At 41.0% G+C, this 17010-nt stretch overlaps 2 protein-coding genes across 2 annotated transcripts; both read right to left on the bottom strand.

Annotated features, from left to right (window-relative positions):
- Window positions 1-4019: 4019 nt before the first annotated feature.
- Window positions 4020-7451, bottom strand: asb13a.2 (ankyrin repeat and SOCS box containing 13a, tandem duplicate 2). The gene is made up of 6 exons (XM_069671426.1): window positions 7377-7451; window positions 6505-6692; window positions 6239-6395; window positions 6007-6141; window positions 5319-5510; window positions 4020-4147 (listed from the first exon to the last, which is right to left on the bottom strand). The coding sequence occupies exons 1-6, from the start codon at window positions 7417-7419 to the stop codon at window positions 4020-4022; spliced, it is 843 nt and encodes a 280-aa protein (XP_069527527.1). The 5' UTR covers window positions 7420-7451.
- Window positions 7452-8495: 1044 nt separating this feature from the next.
- Window positions 8496-12005, bottom strand: asb13a.1 (ankyrin repeat and SOCS box containing 13a, tandem duplicate 1). Its single transcript, XM_069671316.1, has 6 exons — window positions 11926-12005; window positions 10930-11117; window positions 10445-10601; window positions 9551-9685; window positions 9128-9319; window positions 8496-9046 (listed from the first exon to the last, which is right to left on the bottom strand). Exons 1-6 carry the CDS (start codon window positions 11966-11968, stop codon window positions 8898-8900), a joined length of 864 nt encoding a protein of 287 aa, XP_069527417.1. The 5' UTR covers window positions 11969-12005; the 3' UTR covers window positions 8496-8897.
- Window positions 12006-17010: the final 5005 nt, after the last annotated feature.

Below are 17010 nucleotides of genomic sequence, written 5' to 3'. Positions count from 1 at the left end.
CACATTTCTCTGTAGAATCTGTAAATACAGATTAATATGATGCTAACTGTGATGAGTGAAAAACAGGCTTTATACAAAAATGTACTACTGAAAAATTATGTGGTAAAAACTTGTCAATCACAGGTAGCCACGCCCAAAAGCATACCCTACTTTATCATCTATTTGACTCCAAACGGGACCATAGTTTACTAAATGAACGTCACGCTGTGTTGAAGAAGACGTGAAGCTACAGACTGAGACCATAAACTCATTAGAAAATGTTTACTGAGGGAATAAATCAAGAGATGAGAAGGACCATCAGACTTCTTTTTGAATCTAGTGACGTCGCCCCCTGCTGGACATTAAAAGAATGCAGGTTTAAGGCACTTCTGCATTAGCTTTACTTTATTATTTCACTAAAGCTACATCCACATCTTACATTAAGCAGAAACAGAGCCAGATATTTTTTAAACTAAAATATATACAACTTCATCCTGAACTGTGCGAACCTGTTTCTTTAACGTCCCCGTCTGTGTTTCGCTCTGAAGGAGTGAATTAAGTTCAGCTGGACGACAAAAACTCGAAGTGTGTGTTCGTCCTGATTTAACCCCCGTGGATAAAAGTTATGCAACTTCCAAAACAGCTTGTGTCAACTCAGAAAAGAGCCATAAAGCAAACTCAATCACTTTGTGGAATTCATAAACACGTCCTCTAAAAATAAAAGACCTCACTGAGCTCTCTGTAACAGAGGCACAAAGTTATTAATAGGCCGCCTGCATCGCTGCTTCCACGGAACTTCGGCGCCTGCAGCAAAATAAAGGGACGTCACCAGGCGTGTAGCGTGAGCGTCTGGAGAGCGTCACTCTCAGAGTGACAACAAAACCTGCTTGGGATTTCTCTGGATGTTACTTTAAAAAAACTTAAGTTACCATAACACTCTTTTCTGACTCAACGGTACACTTAAGTGTTCACATTTCAATCAGCGTCTTTAACGAACGACGCCAGCCGTCTCCTCCCTCCCTGAGCTCTGACACGTGTTTAAATACTCCACTACAATCATCCTGAACGTAAGAAGCAGACTCTTCCTCTCTCGTGGTGCCAGTTACGCTTCTATTTATGTAAACGTTAAACATTAAACGCTATTTAAGATATCTGCAGTTTGTACTAAAGATTACACAAAGTCAAAACCTTCACAGAGCTGCTCATCGCGTTTACAACCCTGAGCCACAAACAGTTCAAAGAGGAGGCGACCAAAGTTTATGTTTCTATTTCAGGATCATTTCCTGTCAGAAGGTTACGTAACAAAACCCATGATGTATTCTGTACGGATTTTTAGTCCCAATACCAACACCGATACCTGGGCTAAGACTTTTAGCAGATAGTGAGTACTGCTCCAATACCAGCGTTTGATTAATAAGCTGTGTGCCAAACTGTCAGATGTAGCTGACGCCTTCTTTCTTTAAGCTAAATGGCTGCCCTGACCGAGTGTAGTGCACATTTTTAGCCGCCAATTAATCCCCAAACCAGCTATTTGAGTCCACATGAGACCAACATCAGTACAGATATCAAATAACACACATAAATAAACAGAGTACAGATGGTTCATAAAGTAAGTGACACTGGCTTTAAAGCTCCTGTAAACCCAAATCCACAAAATGAAGGAATCAGCGGCGTCCTTGCACAATCGTGTCACAAGGGGACTATTTTGTTGGCACGTGGGGAGGCCGCGGCTTTATTATTAAGACCTTTTATTATTTATCAATGTGGGAAAAGATAAAATTCCTGAATCCCTGCCGAACAAAATACACACTACAACATGAAAAGTACACAGGGACGGCGGTTTAGCTCAGCGGTTAAATCACGCGTCCCATGTACAGAGGCTACGGTCCTCGTTGTGGCGGCCCCAGCCTTGCTGCGTGCTGTCCCCACTCTCCTTTCCCCTGTTTCCAACACTGTCCACTGTCCTCTCTCTCTGAATCAAGGCCTAAAAACAATTTAACAAAAGGAAAACTTGTACATCATGTAAGGACAGAAGACGTAAGGCCAGTCTGTTTCGACAAAAGTCGCTATTTTTACCGTCCAGGTTGCTATCCTAACGTTTCGGTTGTTTTTCACATTAAAAGGGGATTTCTGAAAACCATGGGCGGGTGACGTCTGAAACAAACAGCTAATGGCAGGTTTACACGCACAGTCTCCACGCCGTGGGTCAGACGACAGGATGTGATGATGGCTGAGCTGTATTTACAGTGACTAATCTCTCCATCGTTTGTTGTGACAGTCGCTTTCTCTAACAGCTGCACACTTGAAAAACTCCACAGCCAGCGAGTTTTTACATCACCAGCCGCAGCACAATAAACAAGGTTATAAAAGCTGTGACTCAGATGTTATTTCTAAAACCTAAAAACACTCTCTGTCTTTTATTTAAAACATATTTATAAATAGAAACAAATAAATTCATGCTGAAGCACCGTTGGCGTCTTGTCAACAGGGTTTTAACGACGCATCGACATGGACTGATATAAAGATTAAATGATAAACGTTTAAAGATCATCAATAAAAGTGAAAACATTGACGGTTATTAGCTGAAGGATATTTATCAGTCCGTCCAGGATTTCGCAGCATGTTCTGTGATTGTTGCTGGCAAAGACGCCTGATTCTGCTGCAGCTTATTTAAAGGTGTAATAAGTAGGATCTTCCTAGAAAAATAAAATATAGACTTTTACAAATATAATATAAATAATCACTTACGGGCCTCTATACATGTGTGTTGTTTATTACATTTACACTGTTCTAGCTGTTATCTCGTGGACGGCACGGCAACAGTTTTCAACATGTGAACATGAATAAATAATCACAAGAAGACATCGAGTGCTGGATCTATTATCACAGAGGTAGTTCATGAAAGAGAGACGATCACGCCGTAGCCTCATGAGGACGGCACAGCAAAAAAAAAACATGTATGCAGCGTTCCAAACGTTTTAACGTTACAGAAAAATATATCCGCATATGTTTATACAACATTTCAGACCTCAGGGGATCAACACTGTGGATATAAAGAAGTGAGTTTGGTGACGTAAATGACTTCACGCGTGCGGTGGAAACTGGATCACTGGATTTCATGGTCGACAAAAAGCTGTTGAATTTGAGTGAATTTGCAACATCGCAGCCTCCTGGAGGGACTGATTCATAAATACTTTATATATTTATTTATTCATGTTAAATAGATTTTCATTCAAATGTCCGGAAAGTAATCACGTTGTGAAATCACATTTTAGTTTAGTTTTTGTGAGTTTATATAAATTGAACTACTTCTATTAAACAGTATTAAATTAATGATCTCAGGATTGAAGCAAATCAGAATCGTATCTCTGCAGCCTTGAGATGTGAGTGAGTACAGCATCGCTCAACAAACACGGAGCGAAAAAGAGATATAATTGTATCCTGGTTAAACGTATCATTCCCCCCCGTGTTTTGGGGTTCACACTTTGATCTATGATCTTTGCATGACATACACGTGCACAGACGGCTCTGGTGAAATAAAAAATGCTGAAGGCTAAACTAATTCTTTAGGGCGCCGGTTTAGCTCAGCGGTTAAATCAGCGTCCCACATACAGAGGCTACAGTACCCTCGGCCCCTTGCTGCTCGTCACCCCCCTTTCTCTCTTTCCCCGTTCCCAACACAACTCACTGTCCTCCATCAATAAAAGCATTAAAGGCCTAAAAATATATATAATAAAAATCGATAAATTAATTCCTCAACACTTTTTAATACTCACTAAGGGATGTTGGGCACCCAAACTCTGGAATGACCGACCTGCTGAAATACAGTTTTTTAAATCTGTCACTGCTTTTAAATTAAGATATATTTACATGTATTTTATTTTTAATAAAAGCTTTAAATCTTTACAAATAAAAGTGCTTCATAAATGTCACTAAATTGTGTGTTTACTGTTAAATTATCTCAAACAATGGCACCTTTTCTGTTTTTCTCAGCAGCTTTGAGTCTCCAGTCTTTCTTTAACCGTCCTGCAGGTGAGAGGTCACTGATAGCTGAGGTAGCTGATGAGGATTTTCGGTATGTCCAGTTGATGAATGACCTGCAGAGCTCTGGTGCCCAGCGTGTTCCTCACCACCAACCTGCTGAGCTGCTGCAGACTCATCGGAGTGGCTACAGACAGAAAAACAACATTTAGATTTCAGCAGTGCAATAAATTGTATGAGTCATGTGTCTCCTCGCACCATAACTCCTCCCAGCGAGGTTTTGAAACAGAGACACGAGACACACAAAGATGATATCTAACTAGATAGGTGGATGGATGGATAGACAGACCTGTTCATGCCACATCTTTGGTTAAAAAGACCTCCAAGTAAGACACCTGTGCATCCTCTAGGGTTGTCCGAATTTTGGATACTTTGATATATTTCGATACGTGTTTCAAACGATAAAATCTCCGTGTTTTTTACGTTCGACAGCACCGAAATGTACCACAGCTTTAAGAAAACAACAGACCTACAGTCAGATTTTTAACCTGAAGCTGCAGCGAGCAAAAGAGAGAGAGCAGCTGTGGTCGAGCGACAAAGGAAGGGAAGAGAGCGAGAGAGTTAATGTAAATTAAGCAGTGAAACAGAGAAATAAGACGTTATTTTCTGACAAACTAACACGCCTACACCTCCGTACAACCCCGCAGGAAGGCATAGGGTTTGGTTTTCATAGGCCGAAGTCTGCTCCGCCCTCCGTCACACCTGGAGCTCTGATGCAGCAGCGACACAGCGGACTGTTCTAAGTCACAGAACAGCACATTAAGATGTTTTGTGAAGTCCCTTCCACGTCTCATAGACGCAAAAGTTACGATAGAGTCTGTTGCAGACAGACAGACAGTCCTAGGACTATCGTTCAGGTATCGTTTTTTTAACTTGTGTTGTATCAAAGTTTGAAATTGTGGTATCGTGACACCCCTATCCTCACTCTGAGGTCGTCCAGAAGCCTCCCCTCTCCTCCATTCTCGTCTCCTCCGGGTGCATTTAGGACACGGTAAGATCCTCCTTCATGGTGGAGGGGGAACGATTTCGGGGGCACTTGAGGACAGAGGACGCAAGGAAGTGAACATGAACTCTGTCACTTTAATAAAGATGCTCTCTCATATGCATCCAACCCACAATGACCCGCTCTATATATGACCTCACAGTAAACAACAGGTGTCATCTGTCTTTGACTTCTAGGAAGTGACATGCGATCCTTTCTCACCATCTGCTGGTGACTCACTGACACTACACTCCTGACCATGATGAAATCTCAACGTTTGTTTTCCCTGCAGTCGTGACTCTCATGACCAACTTACTCTCATAAAACCGTAGGCAGGCTGCCGAGGGCGAGCCTGGCGTGGTGTAATCCACAGGCCTTCTGTCATGCTGGTTTCTGGCGTGGATGTTGGCCCCGAACTCCACCAGGATCTCGATCATCTCCGCTCGCATGTTTTTAGCAGCGTGGTGCAGCGGCGTCTCGTGGAGCCTCGCAGCATTCACTTTAGCACCTAAAGGGAAAAACACAACCGTCCGTCTCCTACGTCTTAAGTAGTAGTCCATTGGTTCTTTCTGAAGACGTAAATCAGCTCTCATGTTTCCTTGAACATTTGATAATTCAAACAACAAGAAGCATGCAGCTTTCGTTAGGGACTATTTTCAGCGGCGTATTAATGTGCTTTTGGTGCTCTTGTGATCATTTGTGGCAGCAGGATGGTGTGTAAAGGATTAAGTCCAAATAAACTACAGTGTGTGTTATAAGCAATAAAAGTATAAACAGTTTGTACTTAACAACACGCACATGTGAAGGTATTGCAACATGTATAATTGGTGTCTCGTAGCATCTGAGGTTACAGGGGGTGTTTTTACAGCCCAGCTAGCTTGTCCTTAAGTTACACCAACATGAGAACCAAAACATCAACACTCACAATCCATGTCAAGAGATTTTAAATATGACCTACAAGAGATACATTTAAAAGGTATGAAATGAATGGTTGCACTACTCACCTGCATTGAGCAGCACTTTAACAGTGTCTGTGTGTTCGTTAGCACACGCCACATGTAGTGGGGTCCCGTAGTAGAGGTCGTACGCCTCCAGACAAGCACCCATGGTAATCAGGAGCCTCACACAGTCTGAGTTTCCTGAGAAATGAGGAGAGAAGGTTGTGTCATTTATTCATAAAGAGGAATGTCAGGCTTACAAATGTGGGTAAAACAACTTCAGAGATCCTGTCCTCACCTCCCATGCAGGCCTCGTGGAGCGGGGAGGCTGTGTGGGAGGTGAGGGCCGGGTTGGCCTTGGCGCCACGATGCAGCAGGAGTCTCACACATTCCAAACTACCAGCTGAACAGGCGTCACACAACGGGGTGCTCCCGTCTACGTTCCTCGCATCCACCTGAAATACACAGAACACACGATATAAACACACAAGTACTTTTTTCCCCTTTTACCTACATTTATATTTTCTCCTACAAAGTTATTATAATAATACTGTTGTTTTTAACCTGGGCTCCAGCATCCAGCAGCAGACGAACACACTGGGTCTGTCCTTGGAGGCAGGCCTCGTGCAGCGGCGTGATGGAGTCCACGGCCACCATGTTGACCGACGCTCCACTCTTTATGAGGTGCTGCAGCTGGGAGGCCTGACCGAGCGACGCCGCCTTGTGCACCTCTGTTCTCTCTGACCAGCAGCCTGCAGGGGGACAGGACATTACAAACGTAATATATATGTAGAGATAATTCATAAATCACTATAGTTGTCTGTTTTCTTTTTATTGTAACTTTGCTGTCACTGTCTTCATTAATGTAAAAGACTGTTGGCAGCATTAACTCTATATTTTTAACCCTTATTTTACAACTAAAATTAACTGGGTTTTACTCACCATCTTATTTTTAATATGGCTCTATATCTGTTTTTATGCTTCCATGTACATTCATTTTTCCCGTTGTTAAGCACTCTGACCTGCATTTCTTGCATGAAAATACTATTATATTGAAATCATGACAAATATGCAAGCGTGATTGATTTGTCAAATTAAAATATACAATAAATATTCTCTCAAATTTTAATATCGCACAAACATACTCTATGTTCAGTATGTTTACTTAAGCTGTACATATTGTGAACACTGTATATTTATGTAAAAAAAGCTTTAAATACACAAAAGAAGAAGCTAAGCAATAATTGGAAGTGTAAATGTACAACGATAATAATAATATATATCAGAAGATACAGTTGTTAGTTACAGCTTGCAATAGTAAAACATGCTAACATGTTAGCTTGCTGACATTCCTGCCATACTATACAGACGTCAAATCAGGTCAAAAGCCGATAAAGCTTAGAGTCACCGGACATGTCGTCTTTATTAAAACTCACCGATGTCTCCGAAGAAATACGGCTGAGAATTTTCAATTTCCATCGTTTTCCGTCTTTTTTTTAATGTCCGCTGAAATACCGACGTTCACCCAGACTCAGAGACATGAGATGTTTAGAAACAGCGGCGTCCTGTTAATGTTTACATGCGGCGGGAGTCACGTCACGTGACATACCCGGAAATGGAATCACATGATGGAATTTGTAGTTTTTACACCAATGTAGACTATTTCCTGATTTGTGAAGGACATAACTAATATTTATATTATATATTATACATTTTATATTAGATTTATTTTTTCGACATCAGGATAAATAATAAAATATAAGACTTAACAATATATTACAATTTAACGATGTATACATATTTAATAAGTGATGTATAAATATCAACTCCGGTGGGATAAAAATGAGCACACTTCCTTAAGTAATATATTTTATTCCAATGATTTAATATTTAGTGTTTCCATTTTATGCAACTTTATATTTCTAATCTACCTCATTGTTTTTCAACTATTTTACCTTTTACTCCTTTTACTTTCATTTGATAACTTTTGAACTTGAGAACAAAACACAAATCAAATGAGAAATGATGATGTACATATATGGAATCAGCCAACCAGCAGTACACTAAGAAATTAAATTAGTCCCACTTTTACCAGCAGCAAGATTACACATTAGATCATATACATGCCTCCCTAATAATGCACTGTTATAATACAGGGCTTGTTGTTGTTGTTATATACACAGGGCCCTGAAAAGGACCCTCAACAAAATGTGTACTTTTACTGAAAGCTATATTCCAATGGCGTAGATTATAGCTTTGAACAGGGGACTTTTTATGTGGTTTTTAAGTTGTTAAGTGGTTGTTTTTGATTATCCTGTTCTAGCTAAAAACAAGGTTTAAAAAAATAATAATTAAAAGCGACATTGAAATGAATTATAGCTTTGGTCACAGATGTCCAGAAACTGTTGTGTATGTATTTTGGCACTGCCACAATTGACAATATATTTAACAAAATGTATCTACTACATTTATCGCTAAAATATAGCTGAAAGTTTTAATCTAACTGCAAAAGACTGTAGTGTTTGGTCTCCTGGAAAATAATATGCAATAAAAACTCAAATCAGTCATATTTTTATGGCTAAATTCCACATTCATAAATATACATTTTCAGGTGAGAAACCATGCTTTATTACCTCAAGCAAAGAGTTCAAAAAATACACTTAAAATAAATAATTAAAACTACTACTAACAACCATTAATGTGAAAGAAAACTAGATAATTAAATATCTTTATCCCTCTTGGTGTAATTCTAAAAATGTTCTCTTTTTGTGCATGTCCTCAGAAAATGTTTTAAATAAAGAAAAACAAAAGAAAGTGAAATAAAAAATAATCCTGAGTCATACATTTAAGACATATGATGATCAACCTTAATTATATTTTAAATTATTAGCATATATATTTTGAAGACATTTAAAATGAATCAGTCCTTCATACAGGTTTAGAGCTCCTTTCACGTGTCACTGTAGTGATGTGGGATGATGGCAGAACTGCAGGTAGCTCTGGATGCGATGGGATACGTCCAGCTGACCTATGACCTCTGACGCTCCGGTCCCAAGAAACTTCCTCACATTGATTCTGCACAGCTGCTGCAGGCTCAGAGGATAATCTGCAGACAGGAAGTGTATTTAAAAGCCAAGTTATGTTGATTCAAAAGCAAGATAATCTATGACCAACTGCATAACCTTACTTTCATAACTCATGAGGCAGGTGTGAGCAGGAGACGCAGGTGTTGTGTAGTCTACAGGCTTTCTGCTCAGGTTGTCGCTGGCGTACACGTTGGCTCCAAACTCCACCAGCAGCTCGATCATGTCCACCATGTTGACTCGCGCTGCGTGGTGCAGAGCGGTCTCATGGAACTTCACTGAATTCACTTTGGCACCTGCAGGAAGTTAATATGAGTGTTTGTATTTTTGGGTTAATTACAGCTTAAATTTGGTCGATTTTGTCATTTAAATTAAGTAAAATTAACCCTCAGTGCTCTTACAATGAACATTTAATGACACATGAACCGTTTAGCATAAAAATACAGACATTTATCAAACTTTATTTCAGATTTTAAGATGGATTAATTCTTTAAACACAGTTTCTGACCTTCAGTTTTCTTGCTGACCTGCTTTCAGCAGCTCCTTCACACAGTCCACGCGTCCTTTAGCACACGCAATGTGCAGCGGTGGACCAAAGTGGACGTCATAGGCCTCTAGCTGGGCTCCGCTGGATATCATCAACTTCACTACTTCAGCGTTACCTGAGAGGGATGTAAAGTTTTTTTAACACACAGTGAAGAGCTCTTATAGGGTATTTGAAGTTGTTATAGTATAGCTACTTTAGGTGTCATGCATGATTGATAATTTTCATATTAACATCATAAAAAAATACATATAACATTCTAGAAGTACCCCCTGCAGTTCTCAAAAGTACCTCTAGGGGTTTTAGTACTACCCTCAAGAGAAACACTTGCAAACTTATACTCTTACTAATTATAAAATAATAAACACTGTCGGTTTAAAAAACACAGTTTAAATTTAATATTCCTGCTTTAAATGCAATTGTTAACCTCAGTAAACTGTCTTCTATCAAAAGAAAAGCAATGGCATTCAGGTTCATGTTTGTTTGTTACATTATTTATGTTTCCCTAAAGCCTGACATTGATGACAGGCAGAAAACAAGAAAATGGATTTGTGGTTGAAACTTGGCTGCAAAACAGCTGAAAACAGAGAGATAAAAGCAAAAACAAAGCAAAGACAGAGCCTACAAAATACTGTCAGTATCAAGAAGAATAGTTTTTTTTGCAGTGAGAAAATATTCAACAGTTGCACGAAGGCAGCACACATAAAGGGATGATGCAGGACTGTGTTTCCTCTTTTTGCTGCCAAAAATAATTTGCACTGGTCAGAAGGTACCTGGCTGAATTAAAATTCCAATAGGGTTTCATTGTTGCTAAAAGTTTGAGACCCACTGGGCCATGAAACAGTTGAACCCTGTCGTTTTGCCGTTGATGTCTGACCTTGTATGCAGGCCTCGTGGAGCGGCGAGGCGGTGAGAGCTGTGAGGGACGGATTCACTTTGGCTCCGTACTCCAAAAGCAGCTTGGCGCACTCGAGGCTGCCAGAAGCACAGGCGTTACACAGAGGAGTGCTGCCATGGATGGTTCGTACATCCACCTGGAAGAACCAAAGAAACTATTTGATCATTTTTCAAACTACTTTAACTTAGTTTAGAAACTCTGAAATATCAGAAGCTAAAAAGTAGGTTGGTATAATACAATCAAAGGGGATTTGGGGTACTTCTAAACCTGGGACCCTGTCCTTGAGACTTAAATCCATTGTAACCTTTGAGACTGCTGGTTGCTTTACAAGCCGACTTAGTATTTATTCTGCATTAAATTGCAAAACCTCATACTGGTGTTCATGATAAGGTGCCCCAGTTTATTTTAGCATTGTATTTTATCATCTCTACACAAGTCAGGTGTTGGTCCTTTATTCGTCTCACCTGCGCTCCAGCCTCCAGCAGCAGCCGTGCACAGTTTGGATGAGCCTGTATGCAGGCTTCATGGAGCGGAGTAATGTTGTCCACCGTCACCATGTTGACCGCCGCTCCACTTTCTATCAGCTGTTTCAGCTGCAAAGCTCTGCCGTGAGACGCTGCTTCATGCAGGGCGGTTCGGTCTGCCCAGAAACCTTACACAGACAGCACACATTCATTTACTAATATTTAAGTACAATGAAAGATTTGTTGTACTAATTGCTCTGTAAGTTTTTTGTCTCTCAGCAGAGACAGATACAATATTCTAAGATCCCATTTTGTATTTTACCTTTTTTTTAATAACATTTACATATTGTTGGTATGTTAATTTTGTTTCGTGTTAAAGCTACCCCAGACAAATTGTCAGTGGTGTGAATAAAGGTTAATTGATTTCTATAAATATTTAAAATGATAATTAACAGTGCTTTTTATGATTATGTTTCATAAATCTTAAACCCAGTCTCATAAACATTTCATGCTAGCTTTCCCTTGTTTTAACTGTTTGTTTAAAAAATATGGATGCAATTAATAACATTAATATAACATTATTAAGTATTATGAATTACTATCTTTGACACAGTTACACTTCCTACAGAAACAACTTTATATTCCCTAATGGGTGTTTGCCCTGACAGAGTTTATTTACCTCAACAAAAATTACAACTCTTTACAATAATAATAAAAATAATAACTAATTTAGTCTTGTATCACGCTTAGTCTGTATGTCAAGGTAATGGCTGACAATGCTGTAGTATAACTGTATTCATTGGTAAACCTGCGTAAAACATAAACTGTCAGTGTCAGGAGCAGGAGCAGGAGCAGGAGCACCTGCTAAAATTAGCTTCAAGTGAAATCTATACAGAAGACTGTTTTGAAGACAGCTAACATTTGCTAACAGCTAATATTTGTTAGCTGCTAACATTTTCTAGCACGCAAGTTGAGAAAATGATTAACAGTGCTCACCAATGTCGCAAAGAAACGAACGGCGAGCAGCTGTTACCTCCATGTTTTAACGATAAAACACTTTATGCTGGACTACAGCTAAAGCAGAAAACTCAAAACATTACCGGAAGTTGTACGTGTAGAACGGAAATGCAGCAGAGGTGTGTGGGAGTCGTAGTTTTTAGGTCTTAAATCGTGGAAATCTTTTAAATCAGCAAATATGCCTATGAAATAAATCCCGAAATAAATAAATTAGACAATATTACGACGTATTAGGGCCACATAAAAAAAATTAAAATTAAAAATGAAGACTTCGAGAATAAAAAAAATAAATTTAAGATTTCGTGAATAAAGTCGTAATTTTACGAGGATAAAGTCGTTATTTTACGAGAATGAAATCGTAATATTACGAGAATAAAGTCGTGATTATACGAGAATAAAGTCGTAATATTACGAGAAAAGACGTAATTTTACGAGAATTAAATCGTAAAATTTCAAGAAGAAAAGGAAAAAGTGTTTTTTAAGGGAAATATATTACCAGTAACCAACGCGAGTCTGCTTCCTGTAGCAGCTGTTCAGGCGTCGTGCCACACAATTAACAGGTAAATTTACGTAATCATCTCATAATTAAACGTTTAAAAAAAATGCGGTTTTACTTGTTGAGTAAATACAGGTTTACATTTTCTGTATACTGTAGCCTATGAAATTTGTATATTTCAAGAAGGCATTACCTGGATAAGGTTGAGGAAGCAGACCTGCATCATCAGGTGTTTGTCCAGGAAGTCACCTGTGAAATGTCCATCATCTCTGAGGGTTTGAAAAATGTCCATCCAAAATTGTACACACTGTTTTCGCAGGACCCCCCACCATGACTCTATCCTTTAATTTACCGTACTGCATCCGTAAGTGAAGCTTCCTTCTCCTGCATGATGGTCCGCATGATTTCTACGCAGGAACAGCTGCATTTCTCTGACATGACCATTTTCCGTACCTGGGTCGGCCCACAACCGCTGTGGACAGCCTCCAATGAGCCTGACTGTGCTTATGAAGTAGTCGGCGATTACCTTGGGATCACTGTTAGTTGTATATGCCTCCATCCACATTATGTGTCGACTAAATCCGTCTATGCAGCCATTAATTGCAATGCCATACGGCTTTAGTTTGTCATATGAATCCATATGCCACAATGCGTTTGGGCCTCTGCTGTTATTAATTTGCTGATATTAATTTAAAAATAATAATAATCAAAAATAAGCATGAGTGCTTTCAGGCCTACATGGTTGGGAGCACAGCTAATTTCCAACTAAAAACAGCAACAGAAATGCCTTACATTTTTGCCAATGCCATTCAATGCACAAACAAAGACGACAGAGTGAACATTATGGTAAACAACGTGAAAACATTCATCTTTAAAAAAAAGTAGTTGAGCCAGAAATCAAGCTAAAAATCATCTTGGATTTTTTTTATTCAAGAGAAATTGAAAATGGGATTTCAATAAATGAATAATGTGAAGTAAATTAACCTTTAAATAAAATGACATAGACGTTATGTATTTAAAATCTCCATAGCAACCTTTAGGTGAGTGACGTCAGGACAGATTCTAACATGTACTTAATCGAACAAAAACAAACTCAAAGTCTTTTCAACACAAACAATTTGAGAGTTGGCAGCAGATTTTTGCAGTGGTTCTCAAAGTTGAAAATTTCAAGGATTTCTACAAAAAAACGACCTTCAGCGACCCTTCATCGACCCTTCATCAACCCTTCAGCGACCCTTCATCGACCCTTCATCGGGAAATTTCTCCAAGGATCAGAACTGTTCCCGCATTGCAGACGTAAGACTTACTCTTTAAGAAACAGCTTGTTTTACTATCGAGACGTGAACGATACATTGACTTAATGAAGAGTTTGTTAAATTACATTTTAAAGGGTGAATTCATCTCATTCGACAACCGTTTGACAAACCGTTACTCTGTAAATGACTGTGCACAGTAACACCAGAATATTACGAATAAAATGTACATTTTGAACTAGTAGGCCCTACATTGAGAAAATCAAAGTGTTAATGAAACTCGTTTTGGTCCAGTCCCGCATATAATCGCTACTTTTAAGGCATTTAAAGTATTAATTCATCAAATTTGATGGACATTTTCCAAAACATAAATGCATTTTATCTTTAAATCTGCATGTTTGGGATCCCGGTATAATATTTCCAACCTATAAAGGGAATAAATTCTTAGTTTCTTTGCATTTAAATAAACGTCAATGTATTTTTCACACTATTAATTCACTAAGGCCTATTTTATATCGGCTTCAACCTTGTATTTATTATGATGATATTGCTCATTTGTTCGTCTTCGTCTCTGTACAATGGTATTGTTTTTTACATCCGGTTATTACTCTTATCCAGCTGTATGTTTTTTTCTCTTTTTAAGTTCCAACACATGTTTTTTTTTATTGAATTTAACATGCGTTATAGGCCTATGTATTAAATTTGATGAAACCGGAAGTTTTTCAGCTAAAACAAATTTAGCTTGATATCGGCGTTAAAAGTAAATAGCATTTCAAATCTCCATAGTAACCCTTAAAGAGCTGCTGCAGGCTGGCAGGTGAATGACGTCAGAAAATACGGTGCTGAACTGTTTCCGCATGGCAGACGTGAGATTTACTCTCGGCTTGTTTTATTGTTGAGACGTGAAAGATGCATTAACTTGATAAAGAGTTTGTTAAATGACATTTTGAAGGGTGAATTCATCTCATTTGACAGCCGTTTGACAAAACGTAACTCTGTAAATGACTGTGCACAGTAACACAACTTTATTACGAAATCATTTTAATATTTGGACGATTGATAAAATATCGCAAAAATAATCATGAAACTTCTTCAGGCCCGCATGTTTGAGTCCACGTTATAAAGATAGCAACATTACAATATTTTTTACTAATCTTTTATTCTTTTTAGATGACTTAATATTCAAATGCATGTTGCAAATTCAAGTCAAACAAGATCTATTTTCCACTAAGTTAACTGACAGAAACGCATAGGGACGAGAAAATGTAAACACTGTTTGAAAGGAAATCATCTGTATCTTTTCCAGAGGTATTATTAATGTATCAGATTTGATATTAATGTTAACTTTTTTTATTAAATACACACAAAATCCTGCTGAAAAGTGGATGATGATATGAGACTCCATCTTCTTGATGATAAAGACGTTGGCAGGTGTTTGTGTCATCACCTTTATACAAGCTAACTTCTTACCTGTGTATTCATCAGGCCTTTTACTGGGATACAAAGTCAAATATATCATAGCTTAGCAGGCTGTCAGTTATTGAAAATAGTAAAAAAACAGCAAAAAAGCTTTTTTCATCATGTTTTTGTACTTACAGCAGTGTGATATTATTGTGCTTTCAGTCCATTCAGTTGTTTAATTCTACAAGTGTGCGTTTTGATTTGTTAATGGGAGAAGCAAATTACAGAAACATACAGTTAAGTGTTCAAAACAAGCACTGCTTAAAGTCATGTGTTTGTGTGTCTGTGACTTCTATTTTTAAATGAGTCTTATTGAATTGAAATCTAAGGATGTGAGGACTTTTTTCCAGAGTCATTTTGGTAAAAGAGAGGTTGAAATGTTTGGTTTGTTTCTGTCGACAGGACGACCGCCGCGCCACCTGGACCGAGGTCCCCGTCCCCGGCATGCGAGTCCTCAGGGTGACCCTTTGGAGGCTCCCGGCAGCAGCAGGAGCAGCTGCCGGGTCCTCCTCAGGTACCCCTAGCAGGTTCCACCCTCACACACCTATCTCTAGCTCTCCTCTCCGCTCTCCCTCTGGCTCTCCTCCTCGCTCTCCTCCTCCCTCTCCCTCTGGCTCTCCTCCTCACTTTCCTCCTTGCTCTCCTCCTCCCTCTCCCTCTGGCTCACCTCCTCGCTCTCCTCCTCCCTCTACCTCTGGCTCTCCTCCTCAGCGTTCTCCCTGGACCGAGGTCCCTGTCCCCGGCATGCGCGTCCTCAGGGTGAACCTTTGGAGGCTCCCGGCAGCAGCAGTAGCAGCAGCCGGGTCCTCTCCCTCTGGCTCTCCTCCTCGCTTTCCTCCTCGCTCTCCTCCTCCCTCTACCTCTGGCTCTCCTCCTCAGCGTTCTCCCTGGACCGAGGTCCCTGTCCCCGGCATGCGCTTCCTCAGGGTGAACCTTTGGAGGCTCCCGGCAGCAGTAGTAGCAGCTGCCGGGTCCTCTCCCTCTGGCTCTCCTCCTCCCTCTCCCTCTGGCTCTCCTCCTCGCTCTCCTCCTCGCTCTCCCTCTGGCTCTCCTCCTCAGCGTGCGACCTGGACTTCGGTCCTCGTCCACGGCCCCGGTGGGTCCGTCCCCAGGCTGATTCTTCGGAGGGTCCCGGCAGCAGCAGGAGCAGCAGCCGGGTCCTCTCCCTCTGGCTCTCCTCCTCCCTCTCCCTCTGGCCCTCCTCCTCGCTTTCCTCCTTGCTCTCCTCCTCCCTCTCCCTCTGGCTCGCCTCCTCGCTCTCCTCCTCCCTCTACCTCTGGCTCTCCTCCTCAGCGTTCTCCCTGGACCGAGGTCCCCGTCCCCGGCATGCGGGTCCTCAGGGTGAACCTTTGGAGGCTCCCGGCAGCAGCAGTAGCAGCAGCCGGGTCCTCTCCCTCTGGCTCTCCTCCTCGCTTTCCTCCTCGCTCTCCTCCTCCCTCTACCTCTGGCTCTCCTCCTCAGCGTTCTCCCTGGACCGAGGTCCCTGTCCCCGGCATGCGCTTCCTCAGGGTGAACCTTTGGAGGCTCCCGGCAGCAGTAGTAGCAGCTGCCGGGTCCTCTCCCTCTGGCTCTCCTCCTCCCTCTCCCTCTGGCTCTCCTCCTCGCTCTCCTCCTCGCTCTCCCTCTGGCTCTCCTCCTCAGCGTGCGACCTGGACTTCGGTCCTCGTCCACGGCCCCGGTGGGTCCGTCCCCAGGCTGATTCTTCGGAGGGTCCCGGCAGCAGCAGGAGCAGCAGCCGGGTCCTCTCCCTCTGGCTCTCCTCCTCCCTCTCCCTCTGGCCCTCCTCCTCGCTTTCCTCCTTGCTCTCCTCCTCCCTCTCCCTCTGGCTCGCCTCCTCGCTCTCCTCCTCCCTCT

Source organism: Semicossyphus pulcher, unplaced genomic scaffold (assembly GCF_022749685.1).
Source record: "Semicossyphus pulcher isolate SPU_LCO1_2020_fin unplaced genomic scaffold, fSemPul1.0.p SCAF_20, whole genome shotgun sequence".
In the NCBI taxonomy this organism is placed as follows: Eukaryota; Metazoa; Chordata; class Actinopteri; order Labriformes; family Labridae; genus Semicossyphus; species Semicossyphus pulcher.
Note: the sequence above shows the minus strand (reverse complement) of the source record. Positions and strands in the feature narration are given on the sequence as shown.